Source organism: Mobula hypostoma, chromosome 19 (assembly GCF_963921235.1).
Source record: "Mobula hypostoma chromosome 19, sMobHyp1.1, whole genome shotgun sequence".
NCBI lineage: Eukaryota > Metazoa > Chordata > Chondrichthyes > Myliobatiformes > Myliobatidae > Mobula > Mobula hypostoma.
In genome coordinates this window covers 12,677,367-12,689,760 of record NC_086115.1, presented here as the reverse complement: position 1 = coordinate 12,689,760, position 12,394 = coordinate 12,677,367, and the positions used below count along the sequence as shown (strand labels likewise).

At 45.3% G+C, this 12,394-nt stretch overlaps 1 protein-coding gene across 3 annotated transcripts in view; it reads right to left on the bottom strand.

The window, feature by feature from the left end:
• The window catches only part of LOC134358831 (slit homolog 1 protein-like), a 339,272-nt gene that overhangs the window by 140,127 nt on the left and 186,751 nt on the right, over positions 1–12,394 (bottom strand). For all 3 annotated transcript variants that reach the window (XM_063071371.1, XM_063071370.1, XM_063071372.1), the window contains exons 18-19: positions 7,703–7,846; positions 3,173–3,316 (exon numbers count right to left, since the gene is read on the bottom strand). In XM_063071371.1, coding sequence (XP_062927441.1) covers positions 3,173–3,316; positions 7,703–7,846 — 288 coding nt within the window. The remainder of the gene's footprint in view (positions 1–3,172; positions 3,317–7,702; positions 7,847–12,394) is intronic.

Below are 12,394 nucleotides of genomic sequence, written 5' to 3'. Positions count from 1 at the left end.
TGCTCATGAACTCTGTAGTTCTTCTACCACCTCCTTTGTACTTTATTGCAGTTGTATAGTGCCCTGGTGAGTTTGCATCTGGATTATGGAGTATGGTTTTAGTCTAACTTGCTACCAATGGATATGTGGAAGATCAGAGGGATCTTGGGGTCCGAGTCCATAGGACACTCAAAGCTGCTGTGCAGGTTGACTCTGTGGTTAAGAAGGCATACGGTGCATTGGCCTCCATCAACCGTGGGATTGAGTTTAGGAGCCGAGAGGTAATGTTGCAGCTATATAGGACCCTCGTCAGACCCCACTTGCGGTACTGTGCTCAGTTCTGGTCACCTCACTATAGGAAGGATGTGGAAACCATTGAAAGGGTGCAGAGGAGATTTACAAAGATGTTTCCTGGATTGGGGAGCATGCCTTACGAGAATAGTTTGAGTGAACTTGGCCTTTTTTCCTTGGAGCGACGGAGGATGAGAGGTGACCTGATAGAGGTGTATAAGATGATGAGAGGCATTGATCATGTGGATAATCAGAGGCTTTTTCCCAGGGCTGAAATGGCTAACACGAGAGGGCACAGTTTGAAGGTGCTTGGAAGTAGGTACAGAGGAGATGTCAGGGGTAAGTTTTTTATGCAGAGAGTGGTGAGTGCGTGGAATAGGCTGCCAGCGATGGTGGTGGAGGCGGATACGATAGGGTCTTTTTAAGAGACTCCTGGATAGGTATATGGAGCTCAGAAAAGTAGAGGGCTGTGGGTGACCCTAGGTAATTTCTAAGGTAAGGACGTGTTTGGCACAGCTTTGTGGGCTGAAGGGCCTGTATTGTGCTGTAGGTTTTCTAGGTTTTATGCTTCAATATTCTATATAAGATCTCATTCTAAAAATGGCAGAAATCTCTTCCTGTTATATTTTAACATGCACCCTCACCTGATCATCTGTTGCTACCATATGGCACCTTCAGGGAGCTTCCTGTATACATACCGGCTGCCTTATTTCCAGCATTTCCAATGTTCTTGGATATGCAGTGGTTTCCAGCTAAATGGCCCATTGGTTAATTGTGGCAGCTGCTTACTTGGGACAACTCATAAAGAATCAAAATTAATCCAAAGTTCAAAGTAAAATTTATTATCAGAGTACATGCACATCACCACATACAGCCCTGAGATTCTTTTTCCTGCTGGCATACTTGGCAAATCTACAGAACAGTAACTGTAAATAGGATCAATGAACTGTGCAAATGGAATTATGAATAAATAGCAATAAATAACAAGAGCATGAAATAGCAAGGTAGAGTCCTTAAAGTGAGACTATCAGATGTGGGAACACCTGAAACAAAATGAATGAAGTCATCTCTTTTGTTCAAGAGCCTGATGGTTGAGGGGTAGGAACTGTTCTTGAACCTGGTGATGCAAGTCCTGAGGCTCTTGTACCTTCTACCTGATGGCAGCAGTGAGAAAAGAGCATGGCCTGGGTGGTGGGGATCTTTGATAGATGCTGCTTTTCTACGGCAACATTTCATGTAGATGTGCTCAATGGTCAGGAGGGATTTAAATCGCGATTTACTCCTTTTTAGGATTTTCTGCTCAAAGGCATTGTTTTCCCATACCAGGCAGCCAGTCGACATGCTCTCCAACACACATCTAGGGAAGTTTGTCAGGGTTTTTGATATGCAGAATGTCTGCAGACTCCAGAGGAAGTAGAGGTGCTGTCGTGCTTTCTTCACAATTAACATTTGTATGATGGGTTCAGGACACGTCCTCTGAGATGGTGACACCCAGGATTATTAAAGTTACTGGCACTCTTCACCTCGGATCATCCGATGATTACTGGCTAATGGACCTGTGCTGAAGTCTACAATCAGTTCCTTGATCTTATTGACACTGAGTGAGAGGTTGTTGTAATGACACCACTCTGTCAAATTTTCAATCCCCCTCCTGTTTGCTGATTCATCACCCCCTTTGATAGAGCCCACAACAGTGGTGTCGTCAGCAAATGTGTATGTGGTGTTGGGGCTGTACTTAGCCACACAGTCATAGGTGTAAAGTGAGTAGAACAGGGGCCAAGCACACACCCCTGTGATGCTCCTGTGCTGATGGAGATTGTGGAGGAGATGCTTTTGCCAATCTGAACTAACTGGGGTCTGTAAGTGGGGAGATTCAGGATCCAATTGCATAAGGGGGTATAAGAGTCATAACTGCATAAGAGGCCCAGGTCTTGGAGTTTACTAATTAGTTTTGAGGGGATGTTGGTGTTAAATGATGAGCTGTAGTCAATAAAGAACATCCTGATGTATGCATTTTTGCTCTCCAGATGTTCCAGGGTTGTGTGAAGAGCTAATGAGATGGCATCTGCTGTCAACCTGTTGCTCTGGTAGACAAATTGGAGTGGATGCAAGTCGCCACTCAGACTGGAGCTGATATGCTTTACCACCAGCCTCTCAAAACGCTCCATCCAGTGTCTCTGGACGATAGTCATTGAGACAAGTTCTTAGGCACCAGTACGATCAGGAATATAGCTGGGATTCCCTTTGTTTATTTGGGATTCTATGCTGCTTAACTGGGAAGGAGACTGTTGCCAAAAAGTTTCTAACTAGCGTCAGTTACATGCACTTTTGTGGTCATTAGACACTACACTGTGCTCAGAGCTGACAGCTTTTAATTAGCCTCAGTTGTGTGTGTTTATTATGTTATTCATTTGGGCTGGCAGATGTTGATTCAAAAGGCAGAGATATTTGATAATTTTGTTTTTTTAAAAATTTTGACTTAAAGCATTTCATGTATTTTCATATATTATCTGATTAGTCATACCCATTCTGCTGATTTCTCCCCAAAACCTTTGATGCCCTGATTAAACAAGAACCTGTCTCTGCTTTAAATATACCCAATGACTTGGCCTGCACAGCCGTCTGTGGCAATGAGTTCCACAGATTCACCACCCTCTGGCTAAAGAAATTCTTCCTCATCTCTGTTCTACGTTTGTAAATGGACATCCCTCTGGTCTGACGGTGTGCCCTCTGATCCAAGATTCACCTAGACTGGAAATGTCCTCTCCACGTCCACCCTTTCCAGTCCTTTCAATATTGAATGTTACAATGAAGACTTGGAGAATGCAATCGTGGAAAGCACTGTATTGAAACATCAAGGCGGAAAATACGAAGAGGAAGAAAATGAGGAAGGTGTACTCACAGGGTAGAGAGTGAATGCAGAGTATCGAAGGCGGCTGGCGTGATGGTGGCGATCTGGTTGTCGTACAGTGAGAGGAGGCGAACAGCGGTCAGTCCAGTGAAGCTGTCGTTGTGGATGCAGCGGATGCGATTATTCCTCAACATCCTGGGGAAAGGAAGATTCAAAGTTGTTAAGTGTCATTTCCTGGACACGTGTAAAGGAGAACAAAATAATTGTTACTCCTGATCCGATGCAGCATAAAAAAAACATGATCTAAATGGTTCAGTGTGGTTTAGATGAGCCAAAGGACCTGTTTCTGTATTGCACTTTTCTATAAGCAACACAATAATAATAAAAACACAAATACGTAAGATAACTTATTGACCTACAATCAGTTTATGTCTGTAAAGTGGCACTGGGCACGGGCGAACCCATACAGGGGGTGACTCTGACAGGTAATGATAAAGTAGGGGTGGGTTAGCGGGTGGAGGTGTTGACCAGGCTTACTGCTTGGGAAAAGTAACTGTTTTTGTGTCTGGTTTCCTAACGTGGACACTACTTAGCCTCCTTCCTGAAGGGAGTGGGACAAACAGTCCATGAGCAGGTGGGTAGGGCCCTTCATCATGTTACCGGCCCTTTCCCGGCACCTTTCTGCACATGTGTCTTTGGGCTTGTGATGCCACTTTCATGTGGTTATGGACCTGTGTTCCCAGATCCCGTTGTTCTACCACACACGTCAATGCCCTACTGTTCACTATGTATGTCCTATCCTGGTCCATCCTTCTGAAGTGCAACACTATCCTCCTAACTAATTAACACACACAAAATAGTGGTGGAACTCAGCATCTACGGGGAGGAATAAACAGTCGAGGTTTCGGGCTGGGAGCCTTCATCGGTCTCTTTACTGAGATTGTGATTACCAACTGCTGGCTTTCCTCGAAACGCGTCGTACATTTCCCAAGTAATAACAGTGTGTCTCTATTGCTCTGGACTTGGGCACCTGTTTTCCCTTTCGGTTTCTCTCTGTGTGCAGCGAAGCGTCCCTAAAGGAAAATGTGGAATGCTTTCCAGCCCCAGTAATGAGCAGAAGCTCCCAAGGGAAACCAACGTTGTACTGGGTTACAATATTGATATTTCCTGTAATTCATTCTGATTGGACAGCCAATATTCCAATAAGCCTCACTTCCTGGAATCAATATAGCGTCAAAGCCCTGTGTCAGGTGGTATCTCGAAAGAATAATAAAGCAACGGAACACAAGATCGATTTAGGAAAAAAAAATGAAATTACTTGTTACTTGAGCAGGCTTAATTTTAAGGTGATTGGAAGAAATTATGGGGGGGGTGTCAGAGGTAGGCTTTTGTTAGAATGAGACTGGTGAGTACGTGGAACGCGTAGCCGGGGTGGTAGTAGATGTGGAAACATTAGAGACATTTAAGAGATTCTTGAATAGATACATGGATGCAGAAAAGTGGGGGGCTGTGTGGAAGTTAAGATTAGACTGATTTTAGAGTAGGTACCGCACAGTACAGGCCAAAAGTCCTGGACTGTTCTATGTTCAATGTTCTATGCCTTGTCTACTTGGATATACTGGTTCTGTGTTCTACGTAGATGGCACCAATTGAAAGTTGAGCGGGATAATAAATCATCCCCATGATTGGGTAAATTTGATGGGCTGAGTGGCCTAATTCTGCTCCTATGTCTTGTGGTCTTATTAGTCCCTGGATGACTTTGAACTTCACAAACTTGCAATTAACCTCTAACTGACCAGAATTTGGTCAGTGGGTCAATGGGCATGCAATCATCTTCAAACCACTGAGGACAGGCGATGCATTGGTTCCATATAAACCCCACACCTCCCCTTCTAGGGTGCTGCCCTTCACAATGAATCAAACGTTCCAACAATTTATAAATGGTACCCAAATAAAAACTGTCCCCAAAAGATGGCAGACAATTCACACACACATTGTGTGGCCTGATGAAAGGTCTTGGCCCAAATCATTGACTGTTGTATGACATTGAGTTTTTCCAGCATTTTGTATGTGTTGCTCAGTCAATTCACAATTAGCCCAGTAATATTATAGGAAATATAATATTGGATATAAATGGAGGTTGTCATAGCACGAGTTGGTAGTGGGGATAAGCTCCCACTACCTATTAAATGGTGAGCACTTCAAATTACCTCTGCCAACCAAGTCCGGCTCCTGGCCTTCACATGTGGCCTGGCTACTAAGCCTGGTGGAACTGTTTCTACTGACAGCAAAGGGGCAAAGGTGAGCTACTGGTGCCTTAAAACCAGTCACTTCGGCTCGTCAGCTGTGGTTGGCAGCTCATCTCGGAGAAGGAAAACTCTGATCTCAAACCTCTGCTTCTTTGTGGCTACATCCACTCAAGGGGAAGGCTTCAGAAGTAAATCCCCAAGGAAAAACCTGGAGCTGGAACCCTTCAGGCAGTCCCACGCTGAGTTCAATTCTGACTGGCAACTCCTGTGATGCCGCTGATATCAAATTGCCGTTCTATCATTCCTTTGGATTCATCACCGGTGTGGAGAGGGGGAGCCTGCTGCATGGGCAACAGTTTGCCCTCCATATTGTACTGCCCTGGCCTGTGTACCATGTAGAGTCAACACCCATGGTCAATCCTGGCCACCTGAAGGCCTCAAAATGGAGAGGATAAGTAACTTTCAATTCCTCGGTGTTATCATATCAGAGGCTCTGTTCTGGGAACGGGACAGGAGTGCTACCCCAAAGAAGGCACAAAAGCAACTTCTACTTTCTTCAAAGTTTGAGTACGTTCGGCATGTCACATAAAACTTTGACAAGCCTCTGTACAGTGGAGAGTATCCTAACTGGTTGCATCACAGCCTGGTATGTAAACACCAATGTCCAGGAATGGAAAACTCTACAGAAGATGGTGGATACAGCCCAGTCCATCACAGGCAAAGCCCTCCCCATCACTGAGCACACTTGTATGGAGTGCTATCATTAAGCAGTGACATCTATCACCAAAGACCCCAACCATCCAGCCACAGTGTGCCAAGCTGATTAGACTGGTAATTAAATGCATAACTCAAATAACTTCTTTGACCTACACAACACCCATATCCTTCCATTCTCTGCACATACATCTGCCTATCTAAGAGACTCTTAAATACCTCTGTTATATCTCCATCCAGCACCACCCCTGAGAGTGCATGCCAGGCATCCACCACTCCGTTTGTTTTTATAAAAAAAACTTTCTCTGCACATCTCCTTTGAACTTGCCCCCTCTCTCCTTAAATGCATGCCCTCTGGTATTAAACATTTCAACTGGGGGAAAAGGATGCCAGCTGTGTACTCTCTCTATGCCGCTCGTAATCCTATAAATTTCTATCAGGTCTCCCCTCAGTTTCTGACACTCCAGAGAAAACAACCCAAGTCTGTCCAACCGTTCCTTGTAGCACATGCCCTCTAATTTGGGCAGTGCCCTGGCCAACCTCCTCTGCAGCCTTCCTATCGCCTCTGATATGTTTAGAACATAGAACAGTACAGACCCTTCAGCCCACAATGTGCATGACCCTTTAACCTGCTCCAAGATCAATCTAACCATTCCTCCCCCTACATAGCCCTCTATTTCTCCATCATCCCATGTGCCTATCTACGAGTCTCTTCGATGCCCTTAATGTATCTGCTCGACCACTACCCCTGGCGGGGTGTTCCACGTACCCATCACTCTCTGTGTAAAGAAACTACCTCTGACATCCCCTACTGTACTTTCCTCCAAACACCTCAAAGTAATATGCCCCTTCGCATTAACCATTTCCACCCTGGGAAAAAGTCCACTTGATCAAGCTGTCCACTTGTCCACTTGACCTATGCCTCTTACCATCTTGCACACTTCTATTGAGTCACCTCTCATCTTCCTTTGCTGCAAAGAGAAAAGCCCTAGCTCACGCCATCTCTCCTCAAAAGAGAGGCGTTTTATATAGACATGAATATGCAGGGAATGGAGGGATATGAGTCATGTACAGGCAGAAGAGATTTAGTTTAATTTGGGTACAGAATAGATGCGGTGGACTGACAAGTCTGTTCCTGTATTGTACTGTTCTATAAATCGAAGACACATACATTACAAACAGTCTCAGAGCACTACAGCACAGAGATGGGCCCTTTGGCCCATCTAGTCCGTGCCTGTTATTCTGCATAGTCCCATGGATCATAAATCTGCATACCCCTCCCTTCCATGTACTTAACCAAACTCCTCTTAATTATTCTGATCGATGGTGTTGCAGCCAATATTTGTAACTCTACTGTTCTGTGTAAACATAGTCAAAACTGGAGGTTAGTGTGAAATTACTGGCATGGATTGATTAAACTATTGCCGTGTAGTTGATTAACTATTACAGTGTGAACCGCTCAGCTACAGCTGATTCTGCCTCTAAGGGATCAGGGCATACAGATCCATGCTGCCCATCCAGGCAAGGAATCAGGAAGACCGAACGTTAACCCAGGCCCTGGCTGCTCTCTGGATCGGGTGAAAGGACCCAGTGTGGTACCAGCTGAATTGGCACTTACAGAGTTCTTAATCCATCTAGGCCTCGGAACATCCCACTCCTGATGGACTCCAGCTGATTGGCTGTGAGATGCAGCTCAGAGACAGACGAAGCCCCTTCGAAGGTCCCGTCTTCGATTTCTGCAATCTTGTTGTTGCTCAGGTTTCTGGAAACAAAGAAAGAAAAGTCTGAGATCAGGGGAGCAAATTCAGAGAGTGTGTGCTGGAACGTTTTTGTGCTTTTCGTGCCATCTACGTGCGCGTCCGTGAGTACATGCACACGCGTGTGTTTGAGTGGCAGTGTGCGTTTTGTTTTGTGTGTGTGTATTGTTTATCAGGCGTGTGCTTGGCTGTGTATCTGTGCATCCATGTACATGATGTATGTGTCTCCATGAGTGTGTTTGCATATCTGTGTCTCTGCATGAGTGCGTGTGTGACAGCTAGTCAGATAAAGAAGAAGGTGTTTGCTAATGAATTAAGATCACAGGAGCAACAACAGTGACCATCACTTGCTGTGCCTTCAGTAATCAGAAATGTGTTAATTAAATCCAGGCTCCCTGTGGTTTACTCATTGTTGGTGGCTGTTAGCTGGCACTAAAATCGAGCAGCCAAGAGCAGAATTTGGAATTATTCGGGTGTTCATCATCAACTTCATTACCAGACTCACAGGATCAGCGTGGAATTTATTGTTTACATAGAATATCAAACCATACAGAACAGTACAGGTTCTTTAGCCCATGATGTTGTGCCGACTTTTAACTTACGCCAAGATCAATCCAATCCTTCCCTCCCACATTGCCCTCCATTTTTCTATCATCCACTTGCCTAAAGGCCAGTTTATACTTCTGCGTCAAATCTGCATAGCCGCGTACCCTTCGCCGTAGCCTGACGCGCACCTCCCCAAAAATGTAACTACGCGTTGCGGCGATGCAGACCGCAACAACTGTGATTGGTCCGCTTGGTAGCATCGCATTTCCTCCTACGCTGCAATAGCTTCCCATTGGGCGACTGAAGGGTAGGGAAGGAACTCTGGCTGCAATGCTTTCCGTAAAGCTTTACAGACCTCCGAAATTATGGAGGACCCTGTGCTTGACGCCAGTTTGTAGCTAGCTGCTACAGCCTGTTGACTTCCACCTGAAGCTAAAGCTCGAATGGTGATTGCCAGTCTCTGAGTATACTGTGCGTACACTGATGCGAAATAAATGGTTGGAGACGATTAACCAAATCGTCAAATCTACCTGCCGACATCCAAAAATATTTGAAATGCATTTCCTCGTCCATGTCTCTCAGCGGCCGGACAAACACAGAAAATTCACCCTCCTTCAGTTTCAGTCGCCATTGTTTGAAGTTTGAGTTTCTTCGTGTTGAAACTCCACATGAAGAAACTCATCACAGTGGCATAGAAACCCCGCCAACTAGCGTTTTGGCGGTGAAATTGCAGAGCGACGCAGACACACCAACGCACAAGTATAAATGCTCACAATGGCGTAGGCCACTTGCGCGGGCTACGGTGTAGGCTAGTACGCAGAAGTATAAATCAGCCTTAAGAGTCTCTTCAATATCGCTAATGTAGCTGCCACTACCGCCAAGCCTGGCAGCACGTTCCAGACACCCACCTCTCATACCCCCCATGCTTTCCCTTAATCACCTTAAAATGATGCCCTCTGGTGTGGGTCATTGCCGCTGCTGTCCACTCTATCAATGCCTCTTATCATTTTTATTTATCTCCAGAGATGCTGCCTTGATGCACTATCACTTACTCCAAAAGACTGGAAGTAGAGTAAATACGGAAAGGCTTTCATTAACAGTAAAATGGGTCCTTGTCCATGCTGTGTCTGCCCTGGACTGAGGGAGGAGCAGTGGCACAGTCACCTTTATTCAGGGCTCTGTGGGAGGAGCCTCAGGAGCAGTCAGCAGAGGGGCATGTCCAGACCGGTAACCCAGTTACAACATATATACATGGTTTACCACATGCCTGACCTGCTGAGTTCCTCCAGCATTTTGTGCACGTTGCTCTGGGTTTCCAACATCTGCAGACTTTTTCGTGTTTGCGATTTGCTGCTCCACTACAAAGACCCTTCAAGGTCTGCCTACACTGAAGGAGCTTAAATCTTCTCTTCGATGTGAGTTCAGTGACAGCCTCTCTAACTGCTCCCCCTCTGTGATCTCTGCTGCCCCCTGACTCTTTGACCATGTGCTCACCCAGACTCGCTAGCTCAGCCACAAATCCTTCCTGGAACCTTGTTCCACAGGGCTTCCGGTTCCGCTTTCAGGTCTTTCGGTTTGGACCCACTGAGGATTGCAGGTACTCCCGTTCAAATGACCTCTTTACCTCTTCCCACCTGCCTATCACCTCCCCCGGTTGCCCTGCTCCTTCCGTTTCTCCTATGGTCCACTCTCCTCCCCTGTCAGATTCCTTCTTCTCCAGCGCTTCATCTTTTACCCACCCGCTAGCTATCCTCCTTTCCTTCCACCCACCTTCATATTCTGGCATCTTCCACCTTCCCTCCAGACCCGAAGAAGGGTCTCTGCCCAGAAGATCAACTGTTTATTCATTTCCATAGATGCTGCCTGACCTGTTGAGTTCCTCCAACATTTTGTGTGTGTTGGTTTGGATTTCCAGCATCTGCAGATTTTGAGCTTATCTTGTACACCTCATCTTTTTTTTTATTGTATCTTTTATCTGATGGGTGGGGGAGAAGTGGGAATATCTGGGGTGGGTGGGGTTTTTGGTGATGCTGGCTGCTTTTCTGAGGCAGCAAGAAGTATAGACAGAGTCCATACAGTTTACTGTTCACTCAGTAAATGGTAAAGGACACCAAAGTGTTGCACCAGAGTTGTGAACCGCACTGATCGAGACTTAGGAGCAAAAATCCTACCACAATAGCAGGAGAATTTAAATTCAAGTAATGAATTAAACCTGGAATTTTTTAAAGAAAGCTGGTGTGGACATGGCCATGTTGGCGATGGAAGCATGGCAATACTTGCAGGCTGCCCCGAGCACATCCTCGAATTTAGTTGGTTGATGACCCCAGATGATATTATTCACTGAATTTTTTTTTGATATAGAGATTAGCTTTTTGTCACATGCATCTTTTCTTTTGCAATGACCACGAAATGACTGAATTCCATAGGAACCCATCAGGTTTACTGATGTGTCTATATTGGAATCCAGACCCATCAATGTGGTGGCTTCTCCACAGCTTCATCAGCTAAGGGAGGATTGAACAATGAATGCTGGCCTTCCCTGTAGAGTTTGCACTCCCTCAACAAATAAGGTCACCAACCTACAGAAGAAATATCAATAAGATGGAAAAAGTACAGCAAAAATTACAAAGATTTTGCCAAGACTTGAGGACCCGAGTCCTAGGGAAAGATTGAACAGGTTAGGACTTTATTCCCTGGAGCATGAGAGAATAAGGGGAGATTTGATAGAGGTACACAAAATTATAAATGCAAGCAGACTTTTTCCACTGAGGTTGGGTGAGACTAGAACCAGTGGTCATGGATTAAGGGTGAAAGGTGAAATGCTTAAGGGGATCCTGAGGGGGGAACCTCTTCACTCAGAGGGTGGTGAGAGTGTGGAACGAGCTGCCAGCAGAGGTGGTGGATGTGGGTTCGATTGCAACATTTAAGAGAAGTTTGGATAGGGAATGATATAGAGGGATATATGCTCGATGGGTCTAGATAGAATAGTAGTTTGGCATGAACTAGATGGGCCAAATGGTCTGTTTCTCTGCTGTAGTGTTCTATGACTCAATGATTCTGAGTAATAAAATGAGGAAAATCCAATTATTTAAGGTGTAACCTTTGAGAAGGTGGACTTCCTCTTGTCACCTGATGGCCCTTTCCCTGTCGCGTTTGAACTTTATTCTGCATTATTATTGTTTTACCTTATTGTGGCTTAGAAACATAGAAAACCTAAAGCACAATACAGGCCCTTTGGCCCACAAAGCTGTACCAAACATGTCCCTACCTTAGAAATTACTAGGCTTACCTATAGCCCTCTGTTTTACTAAGCTCCATGTACCTATCTAAAAGCCTCTTAAAAGACCCTATCGTATCCGCCTCCACCACTGTTGCTGGCAGCCCATTCCACGCACTCACCACTCTCTGAGTAAAAAACTCAGAGCTTAATGCACTGTCATAATTAAACTGAGTACGCACTGTAAACACGAGATTCTGTAGATACGGGAAATCCAGAGCAACACACACTGAATGCTGGAGGAACTTGGCGGGTCGGGTAGCATCTTGGAGGGGGATACAGTCGACAGTTTGGGCTGAGTCTCCTCATCAACACTTGGCCTGAAATGTCGACTGTTTTTTCTCCCCCATAGGTGCTGACTGACCTGCTGAGTTCCTCCTGCATTTTCTGTATGATGATTATGCTTTTCCCTGTAGTATGGTACATGTGACAATAATAAATGAATACCGCCACCATGTTTGAGTTCTGGAATCCTTTTTGGAACATAAGAACTAGGAGCAGGTGTGGCAACACTAGCAGGATGTCCCCAACACGTTTTTCGTTTGTGTTGGTTGTTAATGCAAATGACATATTTCGATGTGCAGGCAATAGATAAATGCATGAATTGGAATCTGCTCCAAAGTTCTTCTGCATCTACCGATGGAGAAAGGGAGCCTCGAAGGAAGAACTTTACCTGGTGATGGGTGATGGTGAGGGTCGGAACCCTCCAGAAAGTTGGGTGGGCAAACTA